Source organism: Crocodylus porosus, unplaced genomic scaffold, assembly GCF_001723895.1.
Source record: "Crocodylus porosus isolate Cpor-Errol unplaced genomic scaffold, CroPor_comp1, whole genome shotgun sequence".
NCBI classification, from domain to species: Eukaryota; Metazoa; Chordata; order Crocodylia; family Crocodylidae; genus Crocodylus; species Crocodylus porosus.
The window spans coordinates 31765385-31791394 of record NW_017728918.1 but is presented as its reverse complement, the minus strand read 5'-3'; the positions used below and the strand labels follow the sequence as shown (position 1 = coordinate 31791394).

At 42.0% G+C, this 26010-nt stretch overlaps 1 protein-coding gene across 2 annotated transcripts in view; it reads left to right on the top strand.

The window, feature by feature from the left end:
* TRAPPC12 (trafficking protein particle complex 12) overlaps window positions 1–26010 on the top strand; it is a 91762-nt gene that overhangs the window by 10332 nt on the left and 55420 nt on the right. For both annotated transcript variants that reach the window (XM_019537442.1, XM_019537444.1), the window contains exons 3-5: window positions 3731–3847; window positions 9558–9671; window positions 12229–12367. In XM_019537442.1, the coding sequence (XP_019392987.1) occupies window positions 3731–3847; window positions 9558–9671; window positions 12229–12367 (370 nt within the window). The remainder of the gene's footprint in view (window positions 1–3730; window positions 3848–9557; window positions 9672–12228; window positions 12368–26010) is intronic.

The window sequence follows — 26010 nt, the reverse complement described above, 5'->3', positions numbered from 1 at the left end:
GATGCTTATCTTGCTGGGATCCTATGACCCCAGCTGACTTCCTGCCCTTTGGGCAGGGGGCTGGACTCAATGATCTCCCGAGGTCCCTTCCAGCCCTGATGTCTATGAAACAATGCTTAGGATCTAGGGTGTCCGTGGGTGCCTGTGTAAGAGCCCTCCTCTGTCCATACAGACACAATTTGGTGTTTGCAGCAGTGATCCCTCATGGTCAAGGATGCTCACTCCCATGGGTCAAGTTAAGGGTTGTGGATGAGTCTGATGGCTAAGGTGACCAATCCTAGAGCCACAGACTCTGGAAAACGCAACAGGTGGTAAAGGGGAGGTTTGGACAATGGATTTCTCAGTCTTGTTTCCTGTTCTCTGTTTCTATTTCTTTTTTTCCTGTCTCCAGGGAAAGATAGCTTTCCTCAAAGTAAGATGTACCTTCTCTCACAAGGTGTCACCATGTAGCCCTGTTCTAGGCTAATTTTTCCTCATTTGTCATATCAATACCACACTTAATGTTTGTCTTGAGGGTGTCCTTGAAGTGTTTCCTCTGGGCCCCACATGTCCTTTGTCCTTGGCTGAGGTGGGAGTATAACAGTTGTTATGGTAAAATATACATCAGACATGCACACCCACTGCCCTGTCCGCAGCTGATGTCAAATAATCAGTGTTTCCGTATTGGTGGTGTCAGTGTTGGTGAGGATATTGGCAATTGTGTGACAATCTTCCCACTTAGTGCAAAGGTTCTTCCAGAAGTAGTGCTGGTGATGGCATTCCAGACTTTTCAGGTGGTCCCTGTAGGTCACCCAAGCTTCACAGCCATTGAAAAGAATTGGTATCACCACAGCCTTATACTGTAGGAGCTTTGTATCTAGAGGTCTGAAGGCATTTGATGTTGTACTCTCTGTGGACTGATTGGGTTGCTTTGATGCATTAGCAGAACTCGACATGATGATCTCACTAAGCAATGATTGGTCCACTGCTTCACTCATCAATCATCAGCTTCTCTCATAACATGTGTGATATGAATGCAAGATCACACGCTCTTACAATGACATAGTTGATGAGGTACAATTTGTTCTGAGCGGTGATGTTTGCACGTTGTTTTGTACCTGTCACATTGTCTGAAGATAGTTTTAGTAATGACAGAATCATGCTCTGCACATTTAATGAGTAAGAGCATGCCACTGGAATTAGCCTTGCCCAGTCTCCTTAGTGGTGCCCCTCCACATATAAAAATTCCAGCCAACTCTCGCATTGAAATCTCTAAGGAGGATTGTCTTGTCCTCTTTTGGGATGGTAGTCAGGATTTCATCAAGGTCAGCATGAAACTGTTCTTCTGAGTGTTGGGGCATGTGTACTGCTGATGGTAGCAAAGTTGTTGGTCGAGTTGGAGGAGGAGAGTCATGAGGACTCGTTAATACCAATGGAGAATTCAGTCATTTAGCTGACAATCTGGTTCTTAATGCTGAAAGCAAGGCCGTGTATTGCTCTGTCATTTACAGGTTTCCCTTTCCAGAAAAACATAGTCATCCCCCTCTTCTCTCAGATGGCTTTTGGCTGCATATCTAGTCTCGGTGAGAGCAGTGATATCTATGTTGAATCACAGGAGTTTCTGGGTAACGATATGTTCTGTGTTCACATCTATCACTGTTCGGGTTGTCTAGTAGGGTTTGTACATTCCAGGTTGCAAAAGACTTTTTGACTGCAACTTGAATGATTCTGGAAGTGGCTATCCAGTCAGGTAAGATGGGACAGTGTACATTTGGGGCATCGCTTCTAGCCTCCAAACATGCAGTAACCTATGCTTGTGGTAATCCATCTGAGTAAGATCCATGCTGAGGGGCCTACATTCATGGGGGCAAATTTCCCAACCCTTAAGGAGCCCTGCAGGCCCACGTTGATTGAGGGGAAAAGCTTGTCTTATATTTCAGTAAATATAGTAATATCCCGTGGAGTATCTAATTTGGCACTTCAGATGTCTCAGCCGTAGTTTTCTCTGGTTATTACGCCTTTTATTTCTATTCTGTTTTCTTGTAGGCACTTTCCTCATTTCTAATTCCCATCTTGAGAGTGGCTTTTCATCCAGTTAGTTCTGAAATGTTTTCCTACAGGTTTTCCCCTTTCTTGTCTGATGTAGTATTAGCACTTGACTTAAAGACATTTCATACTCCTACATTAAAATCTTTGAACTTGTTAATTCAGTTGATTTCTCTAAGTAGATTACTCAGCATATGCCGTTTTTAAGATTGAGAACCTTAGTTACAGGCTTACATGAATTTATCCTTGTATCCTTCACTGAATCAACTTGAGTCTAGATCCAAGGTTATTTTCCATGGGCTGCTCTTTCTTAAATCCTTGCCATTCATTAAATATCATTCTCCATTTCATTGCTAATTTGTATACAGTATTATCTACAAGAAATGTCTAGCAAAACTTTATGGGTCTAACTGTGCAATTTGGGAGAGACAGAAGAATGGTCTGATGGCTAAGGCATTGGACTGGGCCTTGGGAGAAATGCTTTTAATTCTTTGCTGTGCTTTAGATATCCTGTGTGCCCTTGGGTAATTAATCCCTCTTCTTCAGTTCACTATCAGTAAAAGGCAGTAATAAATTCCTTTGCCAGAAATTAGTGAAATCTCTGAGTTGTGATATGAATGGACCAGTTCACTGAGTAGCTAAAAGTGAGCCATGCCTATTTCAATACCCATATAGCAGCATATTAACACAGCCATACCAGAAAACCTCTGTAAGTGTAAATTGATAGCTCTTCTTGTGTTTTTGAAGAGGCAAATTTAATTTAACAAAACAAAAAAGTAACACTAGTGTTTGTTAAACATGTTTCTGGATAATTTACTGATTCTCACACAAAGTAAGAAGTCTTCTGGGTTATATTTTTTATTGGACCAACTGTGTTTGTATAGAAACAGGCAAGCTTTCTGATATTGCATCCCCCTTCCTCAGGCCTCTTGTTTCTTGTAATCGCTCTCAGTGAATCAGAATGGTATCAGCTAACCCATCTGACCACATACAGCTTAACAATGGTACTCAACCTTTTTGTCCAGTGGGCTTGGTGGACATTCTTTAGTCCATCTGCAGCCCAGACCAAGCCAGTAGTCCCAATCCAGTGTCCTGGATGGGTGCAGCAGAGTACCATCCAGCTGTATGGAGAAGGGGTGGAGGGCAGCCTGGCCCTAATCCAGCCACATGGAATACAGGGGTCTCAGCTGCGTGGTGAGAAGGGGGCCCAGCCCAGAGCCAACCCATTATGCAGGGCTTGGGAATTTGGCAGCAGGGGAGGTATCACTTGTATCACTTGTATCACTTGTCACTGGTCCCCCACTACCAAATTTCTCAACCCCTAAGGAGCCCTGCAGGCCAGATACCATGACTCTGCAGGTCACGTTTGGCCTGTGGGTTGGAGGTTGGTGGGGCTGAATTAGCCAATCAAGAAGCCAAAACTAATATTGTGCAAGTTATCTGGAAAATTTCAAAAAGTGTTTAAAAATAAAAATAATGTGAAACTATTTTTGAACCATTTTCTTTAAAAATCTCAAATACTTCAAGATTTATATTCACTTCATGAAAAGTGATACTTGAAAACAGGCATGTGGAGGAGCAGAAATTGTTGTTATAAATACTTTTTCTTTCAGTTTTGTTTTTTTCTTAGTTATTTACATTAGTAGAAAAATGTTGAAATGCATGTTTTTATAATACGAATATTTTCCCCTCCTCCATTCAACAGGGAGATGCAGTAAAAGACTTACTGCTCCGCTTTCTTGGGGAACAGGCTGCAGCGAAGAGACAGGTTTTAAATGCCAACTCTGTAGAACAGTCATTTGTAGGCTTGAAACAGCTAATTGTAAGTAAGAATGCATTTAATTTTCATAATTAATTTATATGAAATGCAGTGCTCCTCTCTAAATACTTCAGAGCTAATGATTGTATAATGAAATAAAAAAGTGTGTGCATCTGTTCTTGGTTTTTCTAAAAATGGAAGCCAAAGTATTGAAGCCCTGATGGGAGGAGCAATCTTGGTTTTTTACAGGGAAGAATAAGCTATAATGATAGAAAATTAGAGTTGGAAAGGATCTCAGGAGGTCATCTAGTCCAGCCTCCTGCTCAAAGCAGGACCCAATATTTTTTTTATCATGTACAAGCTAGAATCAAGATTTCATGAATCAAGGGTCTACAACCTTTTAGAGTGGCAGGCCCAAGTAATACAGCTCAGTGAAAAGGTGAGCTCCTGCTTGTGATCCAGCCACCACCACCACCTAATTAATTGCTGCTGCAGCCAGTTCTACCTACCATTGAATTACTGGCAACGTCCTGGCTTCACAGTCCAGAAAAGTAACTTGACATCCCAGATCTGGCCTGCATACCATAGGATGCCAACCCTTCCTTTAGGTTCATAGCAGAGTGCATTTCATTTGTTGTTATTTAAAGAAAAAGTTTTCAGAATACATTTGTGACTGATTCTTATTTAAAGACATGATCTTAAGTTTTTGCTTAACAGTTGTATTTTATTAATGGCCTGTGGCTTTCTTAATCAGACCAAAGCAGGGCTGTGGCTAATTCAGATCCTTATTTTGAAATTTTTAGGGGAATATAATAAATAAATCACAGCTAATAAGAAAAAAAAAACTAAAGAACTATAAGGGATGGATGAGTTGTCAAACAACAATAATTTTAAAAAAATAAGTTGAAGTTATCTGAACCTCCTTTAGAAAAATGTTTAGCCAAGTATTTAAACATTATTGAGAAGAAAGTTATACCCTTAGAGGTTAGAAAAATTCTTCAGCAGCCTTGGTCAGCCCTCATGAATTCATTTAGAAAAGAGATGATTGATGTTTCAGCTTCCTAAAGACACTCTGTGGAGCACAAAGGAAGATTTCCGGTCCATGTAACAGGACCAGTGTTTCAGAGGCAGCGGTGATGACCCTAGCGGTCACTCAGCTCCCGTCCTGCTCTGGCCTTTGGTACTCTCACTCCACTCTCACCTGCCACATCTTGATGTTCTTAGTAAAGCTTGGAAAGGGAGGTAGCCTCAGGGCCCTAGAGCAAACTCTGTGCCAGCCTTCCTATTAGACTCACTACAGTCTTCTCATTTAGTTGGCCTTCCAGGCCCATACGTGTGCCCCAGAACACCTTTTTGCCTTACGTGCTCATCACGACCTGCAGACTTCCCTTACAGCCATGCCCATGCTTCACAGATGTTTCCAATCATCATTTAGATGGACATTTTGGACCAAACTGCTGGGCTGCTTCTCACCTCCACACCCTTATTGGGGCCTTCTCAAACAGCGTCTCAACTTTTAATTTTTTTACCACCCCCCTGCTGCTTTGGCTGGTCCCTTTGGCCTAGACCCACCGCATCAGGTCTTCTTGGGCTCCAGCCCTTTTCTTGCCCTCCTAGACTCTTATTTCTGCCCCTTTTATAGGCTGTAGGTCCCAGGGCCCGAAACTCCACCCCGTTTGAGCTGCAGGCTTGCTAGCCCTGTTTCTACTCCTCATGGGCTACAGGTACTTGACCCTTGCTTTGCCCATCCCAGGCTCTTATCTCTACCCTTCCCAGGCTGTGAGTCTCTGGCCCCAGTCACTGCGCTGCCCCTCTCTGGACTGTGAGATCTCTAGCCCTGTCTCTGCCCCTCTAGGGCTTCAGGCTTGCTGACCTTATTCCTCTCCTCCCCACCCATTGTAATCAAGCCTTTGCCCTCTGGCAGGGCTTCAGAGAGCTATATAACCCTAAGGCATCTTTTCTTTTGGAGCCAGACCTTGTTTGGCTGCTTGAGCACTGACTGCTACTGGTTGGTTTGGGGGTTTTTTCTCTCAAAGTAACAGGAGCCTTATGCTTCCTGTTAGAGTCCATTTTTGACCACCCCACATGAGTGTGTTAGCATATTCACCAGACACAAGGAAAAGTGCTCAGAACAAAATGCCATGCACAATGGAGAGTCTGAGATAGCAAATTTGCAAAAGGAGTGGGACTTGGCAAATTATGGGTCTACCTTCAGTCATGCTCGCATCTTTTTCAGGACTCTCGATGTAATGTTGACCAGAGTATCTACCCCAATATTGAAAATGCATCTCTCCTTTTTTCACTTTCTTTGTCACCTGTAAATAGTCACATCTAGAAGCTAACAGTTCCTTGCTTCATTTCCCCACCTGCCTTTCTTATATCACACCCATTGTTAGGGCAATGCCTCATTGAAGTGAATATGTTGTTATTTGTCTGTCCCTTCCCTGGAGAGTGGCATTCCTTTTTTATTATAATTTTTGGAAAGCCAAGTTGAAAAATTTGTTTCACTCAATGCAAAGCACTTAGTTTATATTGTTACCCTACCATAAAATTGTCTATAGTGAGAGAGAAGTTTTACAAGAGTGGCTCCAAAAGTCAAAAAAATAAGACTAAACCTCATCATAGTAAAAGAGTCTCAAGGAAACTTTAAAGCTGTAAAAACAAGAGAGGTCTGGAAAACATTTTCACCTTCTCCTAAATGTTCTATTTACTCCATCCTGATTATTTGCAGGGGGTGGGAATGGAGCAGTAGCCAGATTTCTGGTACTAACTGTAATCAAATTATCAAGCTTTTTACTTCATTTGAGATTGCACAGCAGGGAAAATAAATCAAAGCTGACCAAAGTGAATTTGCAACAGAAACCTAAAGAGGAAATGATCTGAGGAATCCTTGTATTTCACTATTTGAATTTTTGCTTTAAAATCAGTACTAAATTAGGACCATGGAGGTAGTACAGGAGAAAGTAGGGCTATCAAGCAATTTTTGCAACAGCTCAAAGCTGTAAGGACTACAGAATTACTAAAGCTATCCCAAAACTATTTCTTTAAATCTGTATGCTTCTTATAGTGATAATTTGTAAATAAAGTTACCAGTCTGTGAAGGCTAATAAGCATTTATGTGACAACTGAAATCTGAAAGTTGAGTATTCAGTTGTCAAAATATTGTTATTATTCTAGTATAGGGCCATGCAATTGCCTCCGTTGTAAATAAAAGTAAATAATAGCCTGTCTGTGCAACTTTTTACTTTATTTTATGGTAATAAGTAAAAATTATGCTTTAGACAATATAAACAATAATTATGTTTGTCACAGACCTTTCATAGATTGTTTACCTTATTTTGAATAAATATTGCAGTATGTTTTACAACATGCATACCTGATGATCTTGCAGCATAATATTTGCAGTTTTATGGTAATTACTACATTTTTGATAACTGCCATACTTGAGCATGATTATTGTATCTAGTCCTTTTAGTAAGCAATAATTCTATATTCAGTTAGACTTGAAAAGGGTTAATAACTGCATATTCCAGAATAATGTTAAAGTGTTATGTTATGGTAATTTACACAGGAACAGAATGTTGTAGCTAGTGGAAGAGGACATTTTAATCACTTTAATGGTGTCTCATGTAGAGTTAATGACTCCCCTTGAGTTTGTTTGAAAAAAAAATTGTATACTGTTACATATGCATATGGTTAATATTGTGCTCTTACATATGTTGTCAAATATAATAATCTTAGATTACAGTTGTATGCCGTAAATAATTATTTTAATTCAGAATTTTTTACTACCTTAGAATTATTTCAGTTTTCTAAATTTAATTGTTTAAACTATTAAGAAATATTAAGTGCTATTAACTATTAAGCACTTTCCCAACTGATCCTAGAGAAGATTGGAGGACCCAAGTGACAGAAAAAATATGTGAATATATACACTCCCAAAATGATACAGGCAGTCCTCGGACTTGCGATTCAGTTGGTTCCTGAAAACCGCATCTTAAGTCGAAACATCGTAACTTGGAACCAGTTTTCCCATAGGAACAATGTTATAAATGAGGGATTGGTTCCTGAACCAAGACTCAATATCTTATTTTCACCAAACGTGACCCAGAATTTTGTACTCAGTCAATTGTAGATGAGTAATATAGCCACATTAATGCATTTATATTGTAAATAGCAACCTATATGGATTTGGTAGCAGTCATATTGATAAGGACTTCTTTGAGGTGACTGTGCTGGACTTTTTGAAGGGTTCTTGGCTGGAGTCTTCTCAGGAGTCTTGGCTGCACGTTTTTCTGGAATCTTGTCTGCTTTCTTAAAGGAAGTGTCCAAGGAAGTTTGGACAGATGTTCTCCAGGGAGATGGTCAACGCAGCGAACTTGTTCGCTCATATGGCATCACATCAGAATAAACCGTAGTGAAGTCGAAACTGAGGTCAAAGTCGAAATAGGGTGTCAGTTTATAAATGTCCTGAGTGCCATTCGTTGCAACCCAAAACATCTTAAGTCGAGGACTTCCTGTATATGCATCTTGTTTTATCTGATAGACATTTGAGTGGCCTGGCCCTTCCCTGAAATCATTGGATGTCCCTGGAATTCATTTTTACTCTCCCAGTAAATTAACATAAATTGTCTTTGTATTGTTGGATGAATTTGGTTTGCATTAACCTCAAGCATCTTTATATTTTTCTGTGAGTGTCCATTCTGGTAGGTAGCTGCTGTTCAGTTGCACCCAGGTAATTGCCATGAGGGCACTTAGTTCATCAGATCAGGTGTATCACATTTTGGGAAAGGCATGTATAAGAATCATGGTTTCTGATGGGTTTTTGTGGGAGGTGTTGATAGTAGTAGCAGTGGAGATGTGCTGACAGGTTAATCATTTCTTGCCAAGGCAGGGATGTGTACTGCTTGGTGTTTCATGGGTAATGTAGAGTTTGCTTCTGATGATAGGTTGGACAAGGTTAGGGGCTGTTTGAAAACCAGGAGTTAAGGGTCTGGGAATATGTTTCTTGGGGTCTGATCTTTGTCAGGTATAGCCCATAGTTGGTTGGTGATTCTGATTGGTTCAATTGTGGGATAGTAGATGACCACCAAGGAGTTTTCTTTTTGCATTGTAGTAGGTTACTGCAGGATATTTGGAAGCTCTTTCAGTTGTACAGTCTATTTCTCTACTGAAGCGTCCTTGCTGTTAGCATTAGAGAGACTGGTAAATGGAAAATTCAAAAGTTACCTTTTGTTTAAAAATCTACAATTACATATTTTAATATTATTTTATACATATTAAACTTTTTTCTCATCCCTCATTCTTAATGATAGTCTCCAGCTTGTTCAGTTAATTCAACAATATTATTGAATGAACTTCATTTTTTTTTAATCCTACCTTATTAAAATCAGTGGGAATACAGTTAGGACCTACCTACTTCATAATATTAGAGTTCTTTGGGTAAAATCCTTCTTTTGAAATGGCAAAAAATGTTGAGTATTATTAGTGGATTAGGAAATATGATGGATGCTTTTAATGGAAAACCCCTGGGATGCTGTGTATACTTTTGTTTTTGTGAACTTGTAATCTTAAACTGTATCTCATGCTTGACTTCGCTTTTTGCCTAATTACACATGCAGCTTTGACAAATGACATTCTACTTCTTACTGGCCAGCTTTCCTGACCTTGTCATTATTACTAATGGCTAGATGTAGCTGCTTCAAGCAAAATAAGCAGCTGTGCATTTTAGTAGCTTCATTTTATTTGTAACTTATTCCATTCTTTTTCACAGAACAGCAAAAACTGGAGGGCAGCTGTTGACCTATGTGGACGACTTCTTACTGCCCATGGCCAAGGGTATGGCAAAAATGGACTGCCTACTAGTCATACAACAGATTCTTTGCAGGTACAATCACTTTGCATTCAGACACAGTGTTTAAGGTCTCATTCTTCCAAGAATATCAGTCAAGGAAGACACTTGCTCATGATCAGATCCAATCTCAAGATCATTGTATAAAAGATACTGTGGTGGAATATGGGGTGACAACACATTTACTGTCTAGTAAATTACCCTGCATTTGCTCTGTAATAAAATTAAGATAGCATCTTGGACACTAACTCATTCAGAAAGGCATAAGCAGTCACAGGAAAAAGCTTACTTCATCTGATTGATGTTAGGAATGGACTAGTAGTCCACAGTAGGCTGTCAGTAGGGGGGCACCAATAATCTTTTGGACAGATACGGATGGCTGATTATTAACGAGCCATATTGGCCAATACTGATCCAATTGCTGATATGAAGTGCATCAGGTAGGAAAGCAGGGTCCAGCTGGTTAATCTGTTTGAGTGGAGGAAGAGATTGAAGCCCCTGCAATGAGGGAGGGAGGCTGGGGCAGGGACAGGCACGGGCACTGCCCAGCCAGGGTGAAATGGGGGGATGGAGCCACAAGTGGCTCATCTGGGGGAGGTTGGGGTGGATCCTGCTGCTGTGTGCACCCCTGAGGGAGCCATGAGGGACATATGCCCCCAGGGTCTATGCATGGGCTGAGGGCAAGCTACCATTGCAGGCTGGGGCTGGGGGCAATGTTAGGCTCTTCCCGACAGGGGTTGGGGCCAAGGCTGTGCTCGGGGCAGGCAGCAGTGGCAACCCACCCTCACCTCATACACAGATCGGGCGGGAGGGAAACGCCCAGCCATGGCTCCTCTGGGGGTGCACTTAGCAGTGGGATTAGCTCCACACACACACCCCCCCTTCCCCCCCCCAGACAAACCACTTGCAGCTTCTTCCCACACCCTGCCCTGGCTGGGCAGCCCCACTCCCTTCCTCACCACAGGGGCCTTGATCTACTCCCTCCCTCCTGCCCCCATCTCCTTCCCACCCAGCAGACTTACTGGCTATGTGCATGCTTCAGGTGTGCATAAGCATGCGGCATTTATCAGCAACATTATTAGCCACATCAGCCAAAAAAAGCCAATTACTAATAATGTCAATTTTCCTTTTATCAATGCCGATACAATACAGACAGATGTATCAGTGCATTCCTAGCTATCAGCTATGAAAGCTTATGCCTTTCTGAATGAATTGGCCTGCTGTACCCTGCGTTTTGCCTAACTTCAGACTGATGTGGCTAACTGTCTTTCATTACACAGTGGTAAATGAAGCAAACACATGAATCTCAGGCTTATAACCTCATAGATCGGGGTGCTCAACCCCCAACCCACAGGTCATACCTGGCCCACAGAGCCATGGCATCTGGCCCCTGTGGCTTTCCACAAGTTGGGAAATTTGGTGGGAAAGGAGGGACCAGGCCACGTGTACTCTATCCCCCAACAACACTTCTAGGTCAGGGCTGGGTCAACACACTCAGCCAGGTCTGCCAGGCTTCCATCCTTCCCCCTTGCATGTCTAGATCAGGCCCCGCTATTCCACTCCCTGGATCTGGCCCGCAGATGGACTGGGCTCTGTCCATCTGGCCTGTGGGCCAAATGGTTGGGCACCGCTGTAGTAGCTCACTCCAACACAGGGAAAAGATACCTGTTGAAAAATGTATAATAATTTAAATACATAGGCAGGTTACTCTATTTAATATGTAATGTATCCTCTCTCCAAAACCAGGAGTCTGTAGCTTTTTGCTGGTGCAGGCCAGACCTTGTGACCTGGCCATGGCCGCAGGCTGGAACCTCCAACTGATCTCTTCCCACTGACCCCAGCAGCAGCAGCTTGCACTCAGTGTGCTCCAGCACATCTGCACTTTCCTTTCTCCAGCAGAGGAAGCACAGGGGTGATGAAGCACCAGGCTCCTCAGCAAAGAGCAGTGCTACAGAGGGGATGAGCAGCATGGCACAACTCCATGCCACCAATCCACTGTGATGGATTGGACCTCGTTGTGGACCAAATCCAGTGCATAGGCTGTAGGTTGATCATCCCTATCCAAGAACTATTTCATCCTCGAATAGTCAGTTTTTTACCACAAATCAGCTCCCATTCCACCTGCTAACCAGGGCTATAAATTTAACAACCGAGTACAGTTCAGGGTACGTGACTCAGTAGAAATCATACTGTGTATTTCAGAATAGTAGGGCTGGAAGGGACCTCCCGCAGTCATCTAGTCCAGCCTGCATCATAGTGATATCTTAGTGACATACTTTCTCCCATTCCATTACATAAAAGTAAATTTTACTTTTAAAATGCCACTTGATGTTACACTTTTATATATTTTGAGCTGGCTTTAAGGCCCAGTGCTTCCCAACTGACCTAAATATAATTTTCCTCAGTTTTACTGTTTTAATTGTTTTTTAAAATTGCTCCAATGACAAGCCTGTGACTTCAATTACTTATTTTCATGAATGAGTCTTAAGACTAACTATTTTAATTATTTCAGGCATAGTAGATTAAAAACCTAAAAGTAATTTTTGAGAAACTGTTACATGACCTGATGTTTTTCTGTGCTTTGCCTTTTTAGCTGTGGTTTGTGAGACTGGCACTGTTGGTGAAGTTAAATCTCTTCCAAAATGCAGAAATGGAGTTTGAACCATTTGGAAACCTAGACCAACCTGATCTCTACTATGAGTATTATCCTCATGTATACCCTGGTCGAAAAGGTAAGGCAGTTGACTTACATAATACTCCTTATCTCTGCTGTGAATGTCTAAAAAAGAAAAATCTAGTTGTCTCATTTGCTGAAGAAATTTCCTGTGTTCAGGTAATGGACCCAAATTATCATCCATTATTTAAATGGAGTAAGCTTTTAGCTGTTTCCTAGAAAAAAATTAATACATGCCTTTCCCAACATGCTCCTACATTGCTTGTATTACAGAAAAAGGATAACAAGATTCTTAATATCTTAGACAGGTGGTACTGTACATGTAATCCACTACAGTAATATAGCATTAGTTCAAGAGATATAGCAGTATGTGCAGTTCTCACAGGAAATGGATGGCTTATCATTGACAGCCATGCACAATAAGGAAAGAGAAATATGTGGAATAGAAGGTATTGCTTCTTTTGCCTTTCTTTCCTAGACCCATTCACTAAGTTATGAAAAGGCTAAACTTGCAGGAGAAATAAACGTTGTACATGAGTAAGGAAATAGGTGGTAAAGAAAGATTAAAAGGGGGAGGAAAAAATAAAGTTTGCACTAAGTATAATGCTGCTGCCATAATGCTTCAATATAACAAAATGTTAACTGGGAAGAAAGCAAAAGTATGATGCCAAATACAACATGCAGTAAATTACAGCCTTCTTTTGTTTGATTAAATCAAGGATGCTTGGCTTGCAGGCCAGATCTAGCCCACAGAGCCATGTCAGCCATCCCACAGGCTCTCCATGGGTTTGAAATATTGGCAGGTGGGGAGCAGGCAGTGTTAATTGCTGCTGGATTGCCTAATTTCAGACCCATGAGAAGCCCCCATGGACCAGATAGTATGGCCCTGCACACTACATCAGGCACACAGTCTAATCTGGACATAATCCAGGCTCATAGGGCCAGGCCAAGATGGCACAAGTGTATGAGGTTGGTCTGATCTGGGTGTATGAGGCCCAACCTGGTGCGCACACCCCATGTGGGATCTGGTCCACAGACCAGCCCCATGCCACTCATCTGGTCAAAGGGCCAAAATCTTGAGCATCACTATACTAAATGTATCATAGTGTTCCAAAGCAGTTTGTCACTGATTAAAGCAAAATCGTATATGAATAAAAAACCCTTAAATTAATCTTTAAATTAACTGAGAATAGGAGATTTACATTTTGAAATTTTTTAAAATTAGTACCATGTTTACTCAAATAAAAGATGGGTTGTTTTTCCAATCAGCATGGGGGGAGAAGTCCATACAAGGAAACCTCATTAAATACATTGCCTCATTAAACTGCTGCCAAAAACAGCATGTGCTCAGTAATGGAAATCAACTATGAAATTGACTAAATGAGTATTACTATAACACCCTGTGTTATCACCATTCCACATGCGGCCACTGCCATGCCCCCCACTCTGTGTGCAGCTGCCACTGCCGCACCCCCTGCCCCCACCCCCTTCCTCCGCTCCATGTCCGGCTGAAAACCCCTGCCTCAGGTAATCAGCAGTTTTGGGTTGCTGGCACCTCCTGTTCCCCATTCATGCCTGATAACAGAGCTTTTACTGTACAGTGTATGACAGTGTCCATTAAGCACAGTGCTCCTCAGTGCCAACTCCTTCAAGTCACAGTGAGCCACCACATTGCATACATTTATACTGAACTGTATCTTTTTCCCATTGCCAATGATTCCTGTTTCTTCTTGAGCCTAGCAGATATCGCCAAATGTGGCCCCATACAGTTCACTCAGGGCTATTGCCCTTCTCTCAGCCCGTCACATATGATTAATGTGGCTCCAGCTTATGAGGTGAACCTGGATAGGTGCCCTGTGCCTCTTCTGCATATACATTTTTGAAGGAACCCAGGACTTGTGAAAAGAACACCCAGTTCCAGTCATGAGTAGGAGACTAATAGCACATGGATCCTCTGTGAAGGGTGTCTGGAATACACATCTATACTGAGCAGTGCTGAGCTGTGGGGTCACCATGGCTTTAAATGCTGTCAACTGCTGGTTGGTTGGGGTCAGCCAAATGAAGTGTATAGTAAATCATGACCTTTTTGGCTTTCTACTAATATCATGCACAGTTTCTACTATATATTAGTAGATGCAAAAGTGTTTCTTATGGAGTATCTATGCTAAAACTTGTAGCTGTTTAAAAATAAATATGCACCAATTCTAGATTAACTAAGTCTGTTGGGTACTGTATGCAAATTACTACAGCTATGTTTAATTACAAGGTCACTGTTTTCAAATTTTCTTCTCCCTTGCATGTGCTCAGGGAGAGCGGGGTCTAACAGTAAGGAGAGGGGGGAAGGGGCTGCAGGGAGAAGCAGCAGAGGTGGGGCAGAGGGCAAGGGAGATATCTGATTTCCCCCCCCCCCCAAGGGGGGGGCGGGGGATGGAATTGAAGGCAAACCTCCAATAATTATTTTCTGTACCTGGAAAATTATAACAAATTTATCCTTTTTCCATGTATAAAATCTAATTATTGGGAAGGTCATCTATTTTTCTTTTTAACTATGATCTTTCAATGTGATTTTTTTTAATAGAAGAGGTGATGTGTATGATGCTTTTTTATCTTAAAAATATAATCCGTTTAAGAAAGGAGTTTTTATAGCGTGTGTCAGTATATAAGGGTTTCCAGCCACTGGAGAGTTTCCAGCACTGTACAATGTATGGATAGCTTATTTTATAGACTGGACAAATATTACACGGACTCTTTCTGTGATTGGATGTAAAATGTTCCTCAGTATTTCTGTAGTTCCTCTGAATGTGAGATTTGAAATATCTTTCTTAGAAGCAACGCTGGATTTCATACAACTGACAGAGTTATTTGAGGTAGAAGATAGGAGCTCTAGACAACCATTCTATTTCAGGATTACATATTTGACTGTAAAATGAAGACCTCGAAGCATAGACATTTTGACTTTGCGGCCAACTTCTTATTTAACAGCCAGGCATACCAACGTGCAGTTTGATCAACTAAGAGAAATCAAATCAAGATTCAATGCAGCTGACCTGTTTCTTATGAGGTATAATGTGAATACTAGATAAAGGTTTGGGAAGCCCTAGGCGGGCAAGGTTCTTTGGGTACATCTGATATCTTTTAGATCCACGGAGTACTTGGAAAAACGTTATTTGAAAGTTTTTTGGCACAGTCACCCTTCTTCAGGCATAGGGAGTGTCTTCCCGGTAAACCTTCATTACTAAGGTTAGAGGAAGGCGCTACAGTATCATCCAGAATATGAGACGAAGTAATTCTGATTCCACTTTGAATTGAACTATATAGTGTTGGGGCATGGATAAAAGATAGAATCTATGCATCATTAGCTAGCTAATTTAAATGATGGAATGGATATAAATCATACATATATTTTAGTTAAAGTGCATTACCATGTATCCACAACACACTGCTGTTTGCTAATCTTTCTTCTCATTTTGTGGTGTAACAAGCATAAAAGTAAGATTTTTGATTCATCAATATCATTTTCATTCACAATATATAAATGAAGCAAGCAATTAAAATGCACTTTAAGAAAAACATAGATACAAATAAATCACTTATACAAATGAGTTGTAATATGTTTAAATAGGGTGCATAATTTCTACCCATTCAAAATATTCATAACCAGAAATATAATAAATTACAAACTGGAGCCATTTGCTTTTTGCACTTCAGCCAAGGAATGCTAAGTATTTCCCTGAGCTGATTCTGACAGTGAAGATACTCCTTCACTCATTTTCTTCTTGCAGAATTGGAGAGGGATGCTGTAGAATTGGATTTAGTCCCTTAAATTACCCTTTCTCTAATGTAGGGATGCTCAACCTCTAGCCCGCAGGCCAAATCAAGCTTGCCGAGTTATGGCATCTGGCCTATGGGAAACCCCACAGGCCAGATGCAACAAATACCTGTTATTTGCATTACAGTAGTGATTGGAGGTTTCTAACTAAGATGCATCCTTCTAAACCTTGTACAACTTTGGAGCCTGTGCCTGTGCTATAGAGTTGATATTTTAAGTGAGCTTGAAGAAACAAAAGAAAAAAAATCCCTCAGTTAAACTTAATAGAATCCAAGTGAGCTGCTTCTTTTTTGTCCAAAACTTGCCCAGTTCTATTCTCTTGTTTTCCAGTGTCAAATTTCCTCTTCCACAAGTCTGAAAGTTGCTGGCATCTTTGCTTTTTTCCTCTCACTTGGTTTTCATATCCAGACCATGTTGCTGTTTCTTTCATCATGTTTCTAAGATATAGCCTCTAGGAAACTATAATCCAAAGCCTTTTCTCATGTCTTCAATAATCATGACTTTCTCCTTTGTTATCCCTGGTACTTATGTAATTTCTTTCTTCTGTTATTCTTGATACAAATAGAATATCCCTTTAAATGCAAGGGAGTAGAAGCATCTGCCAGAATCACTTTACTGGCCAATGGATTCAATTAAATGACTCCCCCATTTGAATCCCTTCTCTTGCTTACGTTTCCCTTCCCACCCCCCAAACCTCAAAAGGTCCATGCCTGAAATGGAATTTCAGCTCAGTTTTTCCTTATCCCGGGCAAGTCCCTTAACCTTGAGGGGTAGAATTGTTGCCTCTTGTTCTCCTTTCTTCCACACTTCCTGTTTATCTTGGCTAACTAACCTTGTGTTCCATCACTGACCCGAGCCTAGTTGCTGCTGTGACTGTCTGGATGCCTGTGTCCAAAATGTGAATTTAATTTGTTTTTATCATTTGTGTCTAGCCATGCTTTTGGATTAGAGTATCCATTATGTAGCAGACAGACGAGCTGTAACAGAGCAAAAAGAGTCTTCAACGTTAAAGATCTTTTCTTAATGGGACTGTCTCAGAAACCAGTAGGTTTGATGCCTTTTTACATAAAAACCAGTCTAAAGGGAAGCAGCTGGAATCTCTTGTTTAAGCCCATGGTAGTTTCCCAGTTGAGGATCATAGGGCTGGAAGGGACTTCCCATGGTTATCTAGTCCATCCTCTGCTCAAGGTAGAATCATCCCAAACTAAACCATTGCAACCAAGTGTCTGTCCAGTATGCTTTTGAAAATTTCCAAGAATGGAGATTCCAAGGATAATCTGTTCCAATACTTGACCATCCTCATAGTCAGAAGGTTCCTCTTAATCTGCAGACTAAATTTCCTCTGCTGCAGGTTGAGGCCATTTCTCCCCTACAACCACAGAGAAAAGCCCATCTGAAGACCGTTTGAAGGTCTCAAATACCTACCACTGAAGGTATTTGAAGACCATTATCAAATCCTCCCTCAGTCATCTAAACTAAATAGCCTTCGTTCTTCCAGCCTTTCTTCACAAATCTTGCTTCCCAAGCCTGTAATCATTTTCATCGCTTTGGGCTGAACTCTTTCTAATCTGTCCACATCTTTTTTAAACATGGGGTCCTATAATGGTCCTATACTCTAGTGCAGAAGAATCACTTCCCTTGGTTTTGCCAGAGACAGTCCTGTTAATACAACCTGGTATATTTCTGGCTTTTTTTGGCAACAAGAGCACACCGTTGACTTATTCAGTTTATGGTCTACTGTAACTGCAGTACTACACAGAGGAGGACCTGGCAGTCTAAATGGACATTTCCCCCATCCGTATTTGTACATGCAGTTATTCCATCCCAAGCACAGGACTTAACACTTGTCCTTGTTGAATTTCATGTGGTTGATTGCAGACCATTTTTCCAGTCTGTCCAGGTCATTTTGGATCCTACCCCTTGCTCCCAGAATGTCTTCAGCTCCGCCCAATGTGGTGTCATCCACAAATTTGCTAAATGTGTATGTAGTCAGTCCCATTTATCCAAATGACAGAATATCTGAATGCCAGATCCAGGACAGACTCCTTGAGAACCACACTTCATACCATCTCCCAATTAAACACTCAGCCATTGAGGACTACTAACTGAGAACAGTGATCCAAACGGTTATGTATCTACCTTATAGTATTTTCATCCAGTCTGTATTCCTTAGTTTGCTAATGAGAATGTTACATGAGATATTTCAGAGCCACCTGAGTAATAGAATTGCGCGCACACACATTTTTTTTCCTGTTCAGTTAAACTGGAATGTCAAAAAAGCCTTCTTTTTTTTTTTTTTCCAAGTCAACCCAAAATAGGTATTTTTAAAGAATGTTAAGCAAACTGAAGCATTCACCATTGCCACCAATTTTTGAATGGTGGCTGAGTCTGTCAATTCAGTCTACATTTTGAAAATAGTTCCAGGTCAGCTGAAACTCTGTGTGCTTGGCCGTCTGTCTGGTTTGGGGAAGGGGGGATGAAATGAAACTTAGCCAAAGAAACCTAGAGTAGAGAATTTATTTCTAGATACTGGTTCTGTAAAAGAAGACTTTCTTCTAGATGTAAGGTGACAAAGTCAAAAAGTCCTTAGACAAGGCAGTCCTTTTGGACTTTAACCAAACCCAGGCATCTGAGGGACTTGGGATCTAAACAGATAGATCATGAGATCCCTGTGACGAAGAAGGGTGTCAGACATAGGTCTGTTTCTGAGAGTGTTTGAGAGATTCAGAGTTAGGAAAAGTGACCAGTCTCTATCAGGGATGGCTAGGATACAAGAATTCTGCTGCATGAAGAATTGAAAGGTAGTGAAAATTATTTTTGTCATGTTGTGTAATAAAAATGGGACCTTTTGAGGTTTGGGGGGTGGGAAGAGAAACGTAAGCAAGAGAAGCACCAACACTCTTCTAAATAATCAGTAGCCCAGTAGCTAAGATGCTTGGTCTGGGACATGGGAGATCTAGGTTTCTTGTTCTTAATCAGGAACTTAAAATTTTGCAGCTGGGTTTCCCACATCAAAGATGTGTGCCCTAGCCATTGGGCTGCTTTGAGGTAGGTCTCTTGTGTGTCTTACGTTTTGAGTACATGGTATTTTAACAAAACACTTTCAATTAAAATTTCCCAAACAGCTCTAGTCAGTACTGAGATCTAGAGAGCCAAGCAGCATGTGAGATTCAGTGGTTTTGTCCTGTCACAACCTGTCAATGTGAAGAGCAAGACTAGGCTTGATTGTAACATTTTATTAATCTGGTTCTCTCCCAGTCATCTCCCTGCTTCTTTTATGTCACCCATGGTGCGTGGAACAGCCTTTTCTACTTATTTTCTTCTCCTTATTTTAATACCCCTTTCAGACTCCCTTCTCTTATGAAGTTTACAAGAAACTATCCAGCCAGGTAGTAATAGTAGTTGTTAGTAGTGGGCATGTCTACATAAGATGCTAACTACACAGTAACCAAATAATACTGTGCAGTAGTGCATCACAACAAACTCTGGTTACTGCACATTTATTTAGTACTTAATTATGCAAAGTGCTAAATAAATGCCAGTAACTTCTCATGTAGCCGTGCCCAGTTAGGAGGGAATTTGGGATACTTTATTCAATTAAAATAAAACCCAGTAAACCCAATCCATGTTGTTCCATATATCTTGCTCTCTTCTCTCATCACCAATGTTTTGCATGCTTCAGACTGTAAACTTTTGAGGGCAGCACTAAAACACCACATCCTGTGATGGCATTTTATACATGGGGCCAGCTTCAGATCTGTCCTCTCTTCAGCAAATTCTTGTTTACACCGAGTTCCTTCTGTTTGCAAGCCAGAGTAGATGCTTGTTCAAGGGACAGGTTTCAGTCTCTGTAATTAGTATTCCTCAATCCACCTTTGGTGCATTGCTCCTGTCTGCTAATCTATATAAAGGGATCTGCAGAGGCAATTTAATTAGGGAAGAAAAGGAAGTTATTTTGCCACTAAGCAAAGCTCTCTGAATATATTTATTTCCCCTGGTTCCCTTTGTTAGCAGTTTTGTGTACTGGTATCTTTTCCAGTTAGTATCAACATCACTAACTCCTTTCAGTTTTCTTCATTGTTTAAAGTTACTTTTCAGAACTGTTTATGCAAGATATATTTTCTGTTCAGTTTTTAGTGACCATATGCAAGCTTTGCTGCAAGTAAGATTTATTTGCATAGAAAGAAATCTGGATATCTGCAAAACTGAGCAATAGAACAGTAGTTGAAATAATGGAATGAAACAAGTTTCCTTTACTTTCCTTCAAGAAACCAACCAGTCTTTTAAAACAGTTTACTAAAACTATATCTTTTAGCTTTAAAATAAGAGGAACTCCTATATGCTGGATTTTCTGCAAGTTTATTACATTTGTTGGTGTTTTGACTTGATTGAGAATTCAAGGTTAATACCAAGAGACATTTTAAAGTTTAAAAGGTAACCCTCCTGTTCTACTTATATTTGACCTGCTGATTCAGAATATTTAGAATATCACAGCTAGTTAAAGACATCAAACTCTAAGAATAAAAATAGTCTCTAGAAAACTTACTTTCAGCCACAGTCTTGCCTTCGCTCAACTTCAGACATTATTTATTTATATTTACTAGGATAGAGGCAAAGTTAAATGCCACTGAAAGTTGTTGACAGGTATTTTTATTTCTTGATGATACTTTTAAACTGTTTAGCTTCAAAGTAACGCTTCATAAAATTATTTCTTTAAGATCTATTTGGAAAATACCTTTCTAGTAATATTAACAAGTAAATTTAATGAGTTCTAAACAGTATTCACAAACGCCTGGATCACACAGGAAAGTATGGCCAGAAGAGACATCACACGATCTCTCTTCCCCAGACTAAATAACCCTAGTTCTTTCAGTCTTTCCTCATAACTCTTGCCCCTGAGGACCCTAATCGTTTTGTTGCCCTGTACTGAACCCCTTCCAAACTGTCCACATCTTTCTTGAAGTGTGGGACCCAAAACTGGACACAGTACTCCAAGTGAGGCTTCACCAGTGCAGAATAGAGTAGACGAATCGCTTCCCTTGATTTGCAAGTGACATTTCTGTTGCCTTTTTTTGGCAACAAGAGCACACTCTTGGCTCATATTCTGCTTATGGTCTTCTTTAACCATCAGGTCCTTCTCTGCAGTACTGCAGCGTAGCCAGTCATTCCCCAGTCTGTATTCCATCCCACTTGCACTTGTCCTTGTTCAGTTTCATCTCATTTCTGGGCCATTTCTTCAGTCTACGTAGATCATTCTGGAGCATAGCCCTGCACTCCCTAGTGTCCACAATTCCACTCAACTTGGTATCATTCTTAAATTTGCTAAGTGTGCTTAAATTTGTTAAGTATGCACTGATCCCATTGTTCAAATCATTGATGATCTTGAGCAATACCGAACCCAGGATAAACCCTGGGGGAACCCCACTTGATTCCTTCTCCCAACTAGTTGCTGAGACATTGAGGACTACTTGCTGAGTGCAATGATCCAAGCAGTTATGTATCCAGCATGTATTTTCTTAGCTCTTTAATGAGGCAGTTGTGGGAGACTGTCCAGAGCATTCTAAAATCAAGGTATACCATGTCCACTGCTTTCCCTTCATATGCAGAGCCTGTCAGTTTATCATAGAAGAAAATTATATTGATCAAGCATGACTTGCTCTTGGGGAATGCATGCTGACTGTTTCTGATAGGCACTTCACAACAGATTCCTTGGGAACCTACTCCATACTCTTTCCAGGTATCAAGGTAAGGATGACTGATCTGTAATTACCTGAATCTTCCTTCTTCCTCTAGAGATGGATTTTATATTTACCCTTTTCCATTCATCTGAGACTTCATCCAACCTCCCTTAGTTGTCAAAAAGGATAGCCAGTGGCTCTGAAATTACCTCAGCTAATTTATTCAGTACCTTCCGATGTATTATCTGACCCTGCCGACTTGAAAGCATCTAGCTTCCCTAAGTAATCCCTAACTCGTTCTGTCATAGGTGGAACATTCCTGATATGGACATAAGCGGGGTGGAGCAGCTCCAATCTAGACATTTGAAGGAGGTGGGGTTTGCAGCCTGCCCCTAATCCACACACATGGCAGGGGTGGAAATGGGGAGCATCCTGGCTCAATCCCACAACGTGGCTATGGCTTGGGGGAGGATCCAGCTGCACAGTTTCCTCCACTGCCAAATCTTCCAACAATGGGGTTTCATTGGCTGGATGCTATGGTTCTGCAGGCCAGATTTGGCCTGCAGGCTAGAAGATGACCACCCCTGCTCTAGGCTGTTTCGTCTCCCTCCCTACCTATGCTGCCAACTGCCAATTTTGGAGATTATTTGGAGATTTTGTACATGGATGCAGGAAAAAGTGTCATTATGCTGTTCACAATTGCAAATTTAGTCATGAAACTTGCTTGTTTTATATACATGTCTATAGCTGGTTGTATCTGTACAGATCATAATTTCTAGACCTCATTCTTTTAACGGGGAGGAGCTGGAAAAATTGTCTATCTGTCTGTCAATAGCTATTTAGGTAACAAACTGTCTGCCAAATTTCTGTGTGCATGTCTGCATTATAATGCACTAGGGCATCTGAAGCTAAATATTTATCGTGGCTCTCCTGACTCATGGATTCCATGATTTACATGGGGTTTTGTCTTTTTAGTTCTATACAGCCTATACTATTAATATACATAGTGATTGAACCTGTGTTCATCACAGTAATAACTCATAAAACCACAAGCAAGGAAAAGGATAAGATGACCCAAGAGGTCTTTCCTGTTGCTAATTCCTGTGTTTCTGTGGAAGGAGTGATAGACAAGAATTAAATTGCAGATTTAAATTGCTGTGTACTTCATGTCTGGGATGATGATATGTGTTTGCTTCTGCTTAATAGAGACTATTGAAAGTTAAGAGTTTTTTGTAGGGTTTTTTTGTTGTTTTTTTAGAAGATGATTTGTTGTCTTTTTAGAAGATGATTTTAAATGATAGTATATCTTTTTCCTCAAAATATAAATTATATGTAAAAGGAAAAGCTTTTGACCTAGACCAGTAATACTCAACTCTCTTGCCATATGGGCCAAATGAGCAGTGGGCACAGCAGGATCCAACCCAGCCGTACAGAGGAAAGTGGGGGCAGCCTGGCCTCAACTCAGCCGTGGGGGTAAGAGGGTGTGACACGGGTCCCACTGGGGGAGGGGGCATGACTTGGCCCTGATCTGGCTCCTCCGGGGGGAGAAGGTGTGGCTCGGCCCCAATCTGGTCCTGCAGGGCTTGGTAATTTGGCAGCGGGAAAGGAGTAGCAGTATTAATTGCTCCACCTCCAAATTTCCCAATCTGTAGGTAGCATTGTGGACCAGATGACATGGATCCAAGGGCTGTGTATGGCCCACAGGCCAGGGTTTGAGCACCCATAACCTAGACCAAAGTTTCCCTGCTTGCACAATTGATTCACTTCTTTCTTCCAGCATTATTACACTCTGTTTCATTACAGTAAAATTGACTACCTTATTCTTCATTGTCTTGTGGGTAGGGGCAGACTGTAACTAAAGAGCATGCCCTTCAATATTTAATTGCAAGAGCTCTAGAAACCGACTTCTCATTCTACACCTCATGAACTGTGTTACTAATCTTAGCACAAGTATTTGGGCTTTCAGGCTGCAGCTGTATTATGGCCATAGGGATATGGCAGTATATGTTGCAATAAGATGACACTTCTGGGTGAGTAGTGAAGACTAAAAATGTTATTTTTCCCCAGAGTGTGGTATAAGTCTAGACAGCCTTCAAATACTATTTTAGCACTCCTTTTTTTTTGCCCCTGAATTAGAACTGTGTTCTCTTTCTGATTCCACTCCAACCCAAAATAGTTTGCATTTTAATAGAAAGCAACTAATTGCACCATTGAAATATTTAATTATGCAGGTTTTTCTTTTACAAATGTCTTGAATTACTTAGCAATGCTCTTAGTTTAAATCATTTTATATTTTTTTCGTTCTGCTTTGAATTTCAGATCCTTTCAAGGAGTTTTTGTCAAAAGTAGTGAGAAAACAACATCATAATCTAGCAACCCATCCTAGCCCTGTAACATGACTTCTGCCCCAGCACTGGTACAGCCAAATTGGGCCACAGCATACAACAACAGGGCTAGCATGTGGCTCCCAGCCCTGGCACAAAGCTTCACAACCCCAGTCACAGCTCCCAGCCTTTAAGGATCCAGCCCCAGTGCATGTTTTCCAGCTTTGCCTGTCAGCCCTTCAGCCCCTGCTCGGGCCCCATGCGACTCCCAAGGCCTCAGCCCTGGCACGCGGCTCCCAAATGCTCAGTCCTAGTACATGCCGCCCCAGTTCTCCAGGCATGGCGCACACAGCCCTGCCGGAGATCCCAGTTACTTATCCATACTTTAAGGTAAAATCTTTTTCCTTCTTGGGGCCTTCTCGAGATAGGATCCATGTTATTCAGGCATGTGTTATATGAGAAAAAAATACGGTAACTCAGTTTTTTCCATCTGGAGAAGACTTGCAGCAGATGTCAGTCAGTAGTTTTGAAGGAGTGTGGAGCATAATACGCTAGGGTATAGGCTAGGGAAGCTACTAATCTGTGCACTTACACAGCATATATGCTGCTATATCTGTAGTGAAAGTGGCAGCTAGCTGCTTGAAACTCCCCTGCCCCTTCTGTGTCCTACTCTCATGTCCCCAAAGTAGCTAGATCAGTGGTGGGCAAAATATAGAATGTGGCCCAGATCTGGCCCATCAGGTGACTTGATCTGACCTGTTGCTGCCCCCTTGGTCCTCGCACTCAAACCAGGGGAGCCCACACCAAGCCAGCACATGCAGCTTCAGCAGAGATGTTCCTGGTGTAGCTGCATTCAGGTGCAGCTCTGCTCCCTCCACTTCCACCAATGGCTCCTGTTCCTGATCTTGCCCCTGCTGTGCCAAGCTGCTCCAGGTGAAGAGCTCCAGCTGGGCAGCTCCTGCCCTAGCACGTGGGGCTCCATCTCCCAGCCACCTCCCACTGGAAGGCAGTGAGAAGCTGGAGCTGGAGCCCCATGCATTGGGGCAGGAGCCGCCCAGCTGAAGCTACCTGCCCGCCTGCCAGGAGCAGCGCAATGCAGTAGGAGCAGAAGCTGCCGCTGGAGGCAGGGAGAGCAGAGCAGCAGCTGCCTGCAGCTGCACTGGGAACAGCCCCGCCAGAAACTTCTCCTGCCCCTGCTGCACTGCACTGTTCTGGCAGGCTTCAACCAGCCAGTTTCAGCCAGGCAGCTCTCCTGCTCCAGTGCACAGGGCTCCAGCTTCAGCTTCCAGCCGCCTTACTGAGAGCTGGAGCTGAAGCCCTATGTGCTGGGGCAGGAACTGTCTGGCTGAATCTGCCCACCTGCCCAGTGCAGCTGGGATAAGATCAGGAGCAAGACCATGGTTGAAAGTGGGAGGAGTAGAGCAGCACCCAGCTGACTGCAGTCACACCTGGAATACCCCACTAGAAGCTGGTTAGTGCTATGTGGCAGGAACAGCACTACCCAGCCAGGCCAGGCTGCAGTTGCCAGTGGGAATGCAGCATGAGCTGCCCCAGTGTGAGTGGGTGGGGCTTGGCTCCTTGCAGAGCACCACGGGGGCAGTGTGGACCATACCACCCAGACGAGCTCCACTGCACACACCCCCCACACACCTTCACTCTTTCCCCTTCCCCATGGCAAGCTCCCAGGGCCTAGCACCCAGACAACCTCCCTCCCACACATGCATCACCCCCCACCCAAAATCCCCAAGAGCTGTCACCACCCCATGACCCAGCCCTGTGATCACAGCCTCACTGACTCCTCTCACTCCTGAGCACTGCTCCCTGCCTGCCTGCAGCCCCATAGGGAGTTTTGGTGAGTTGTTCTGAGGGG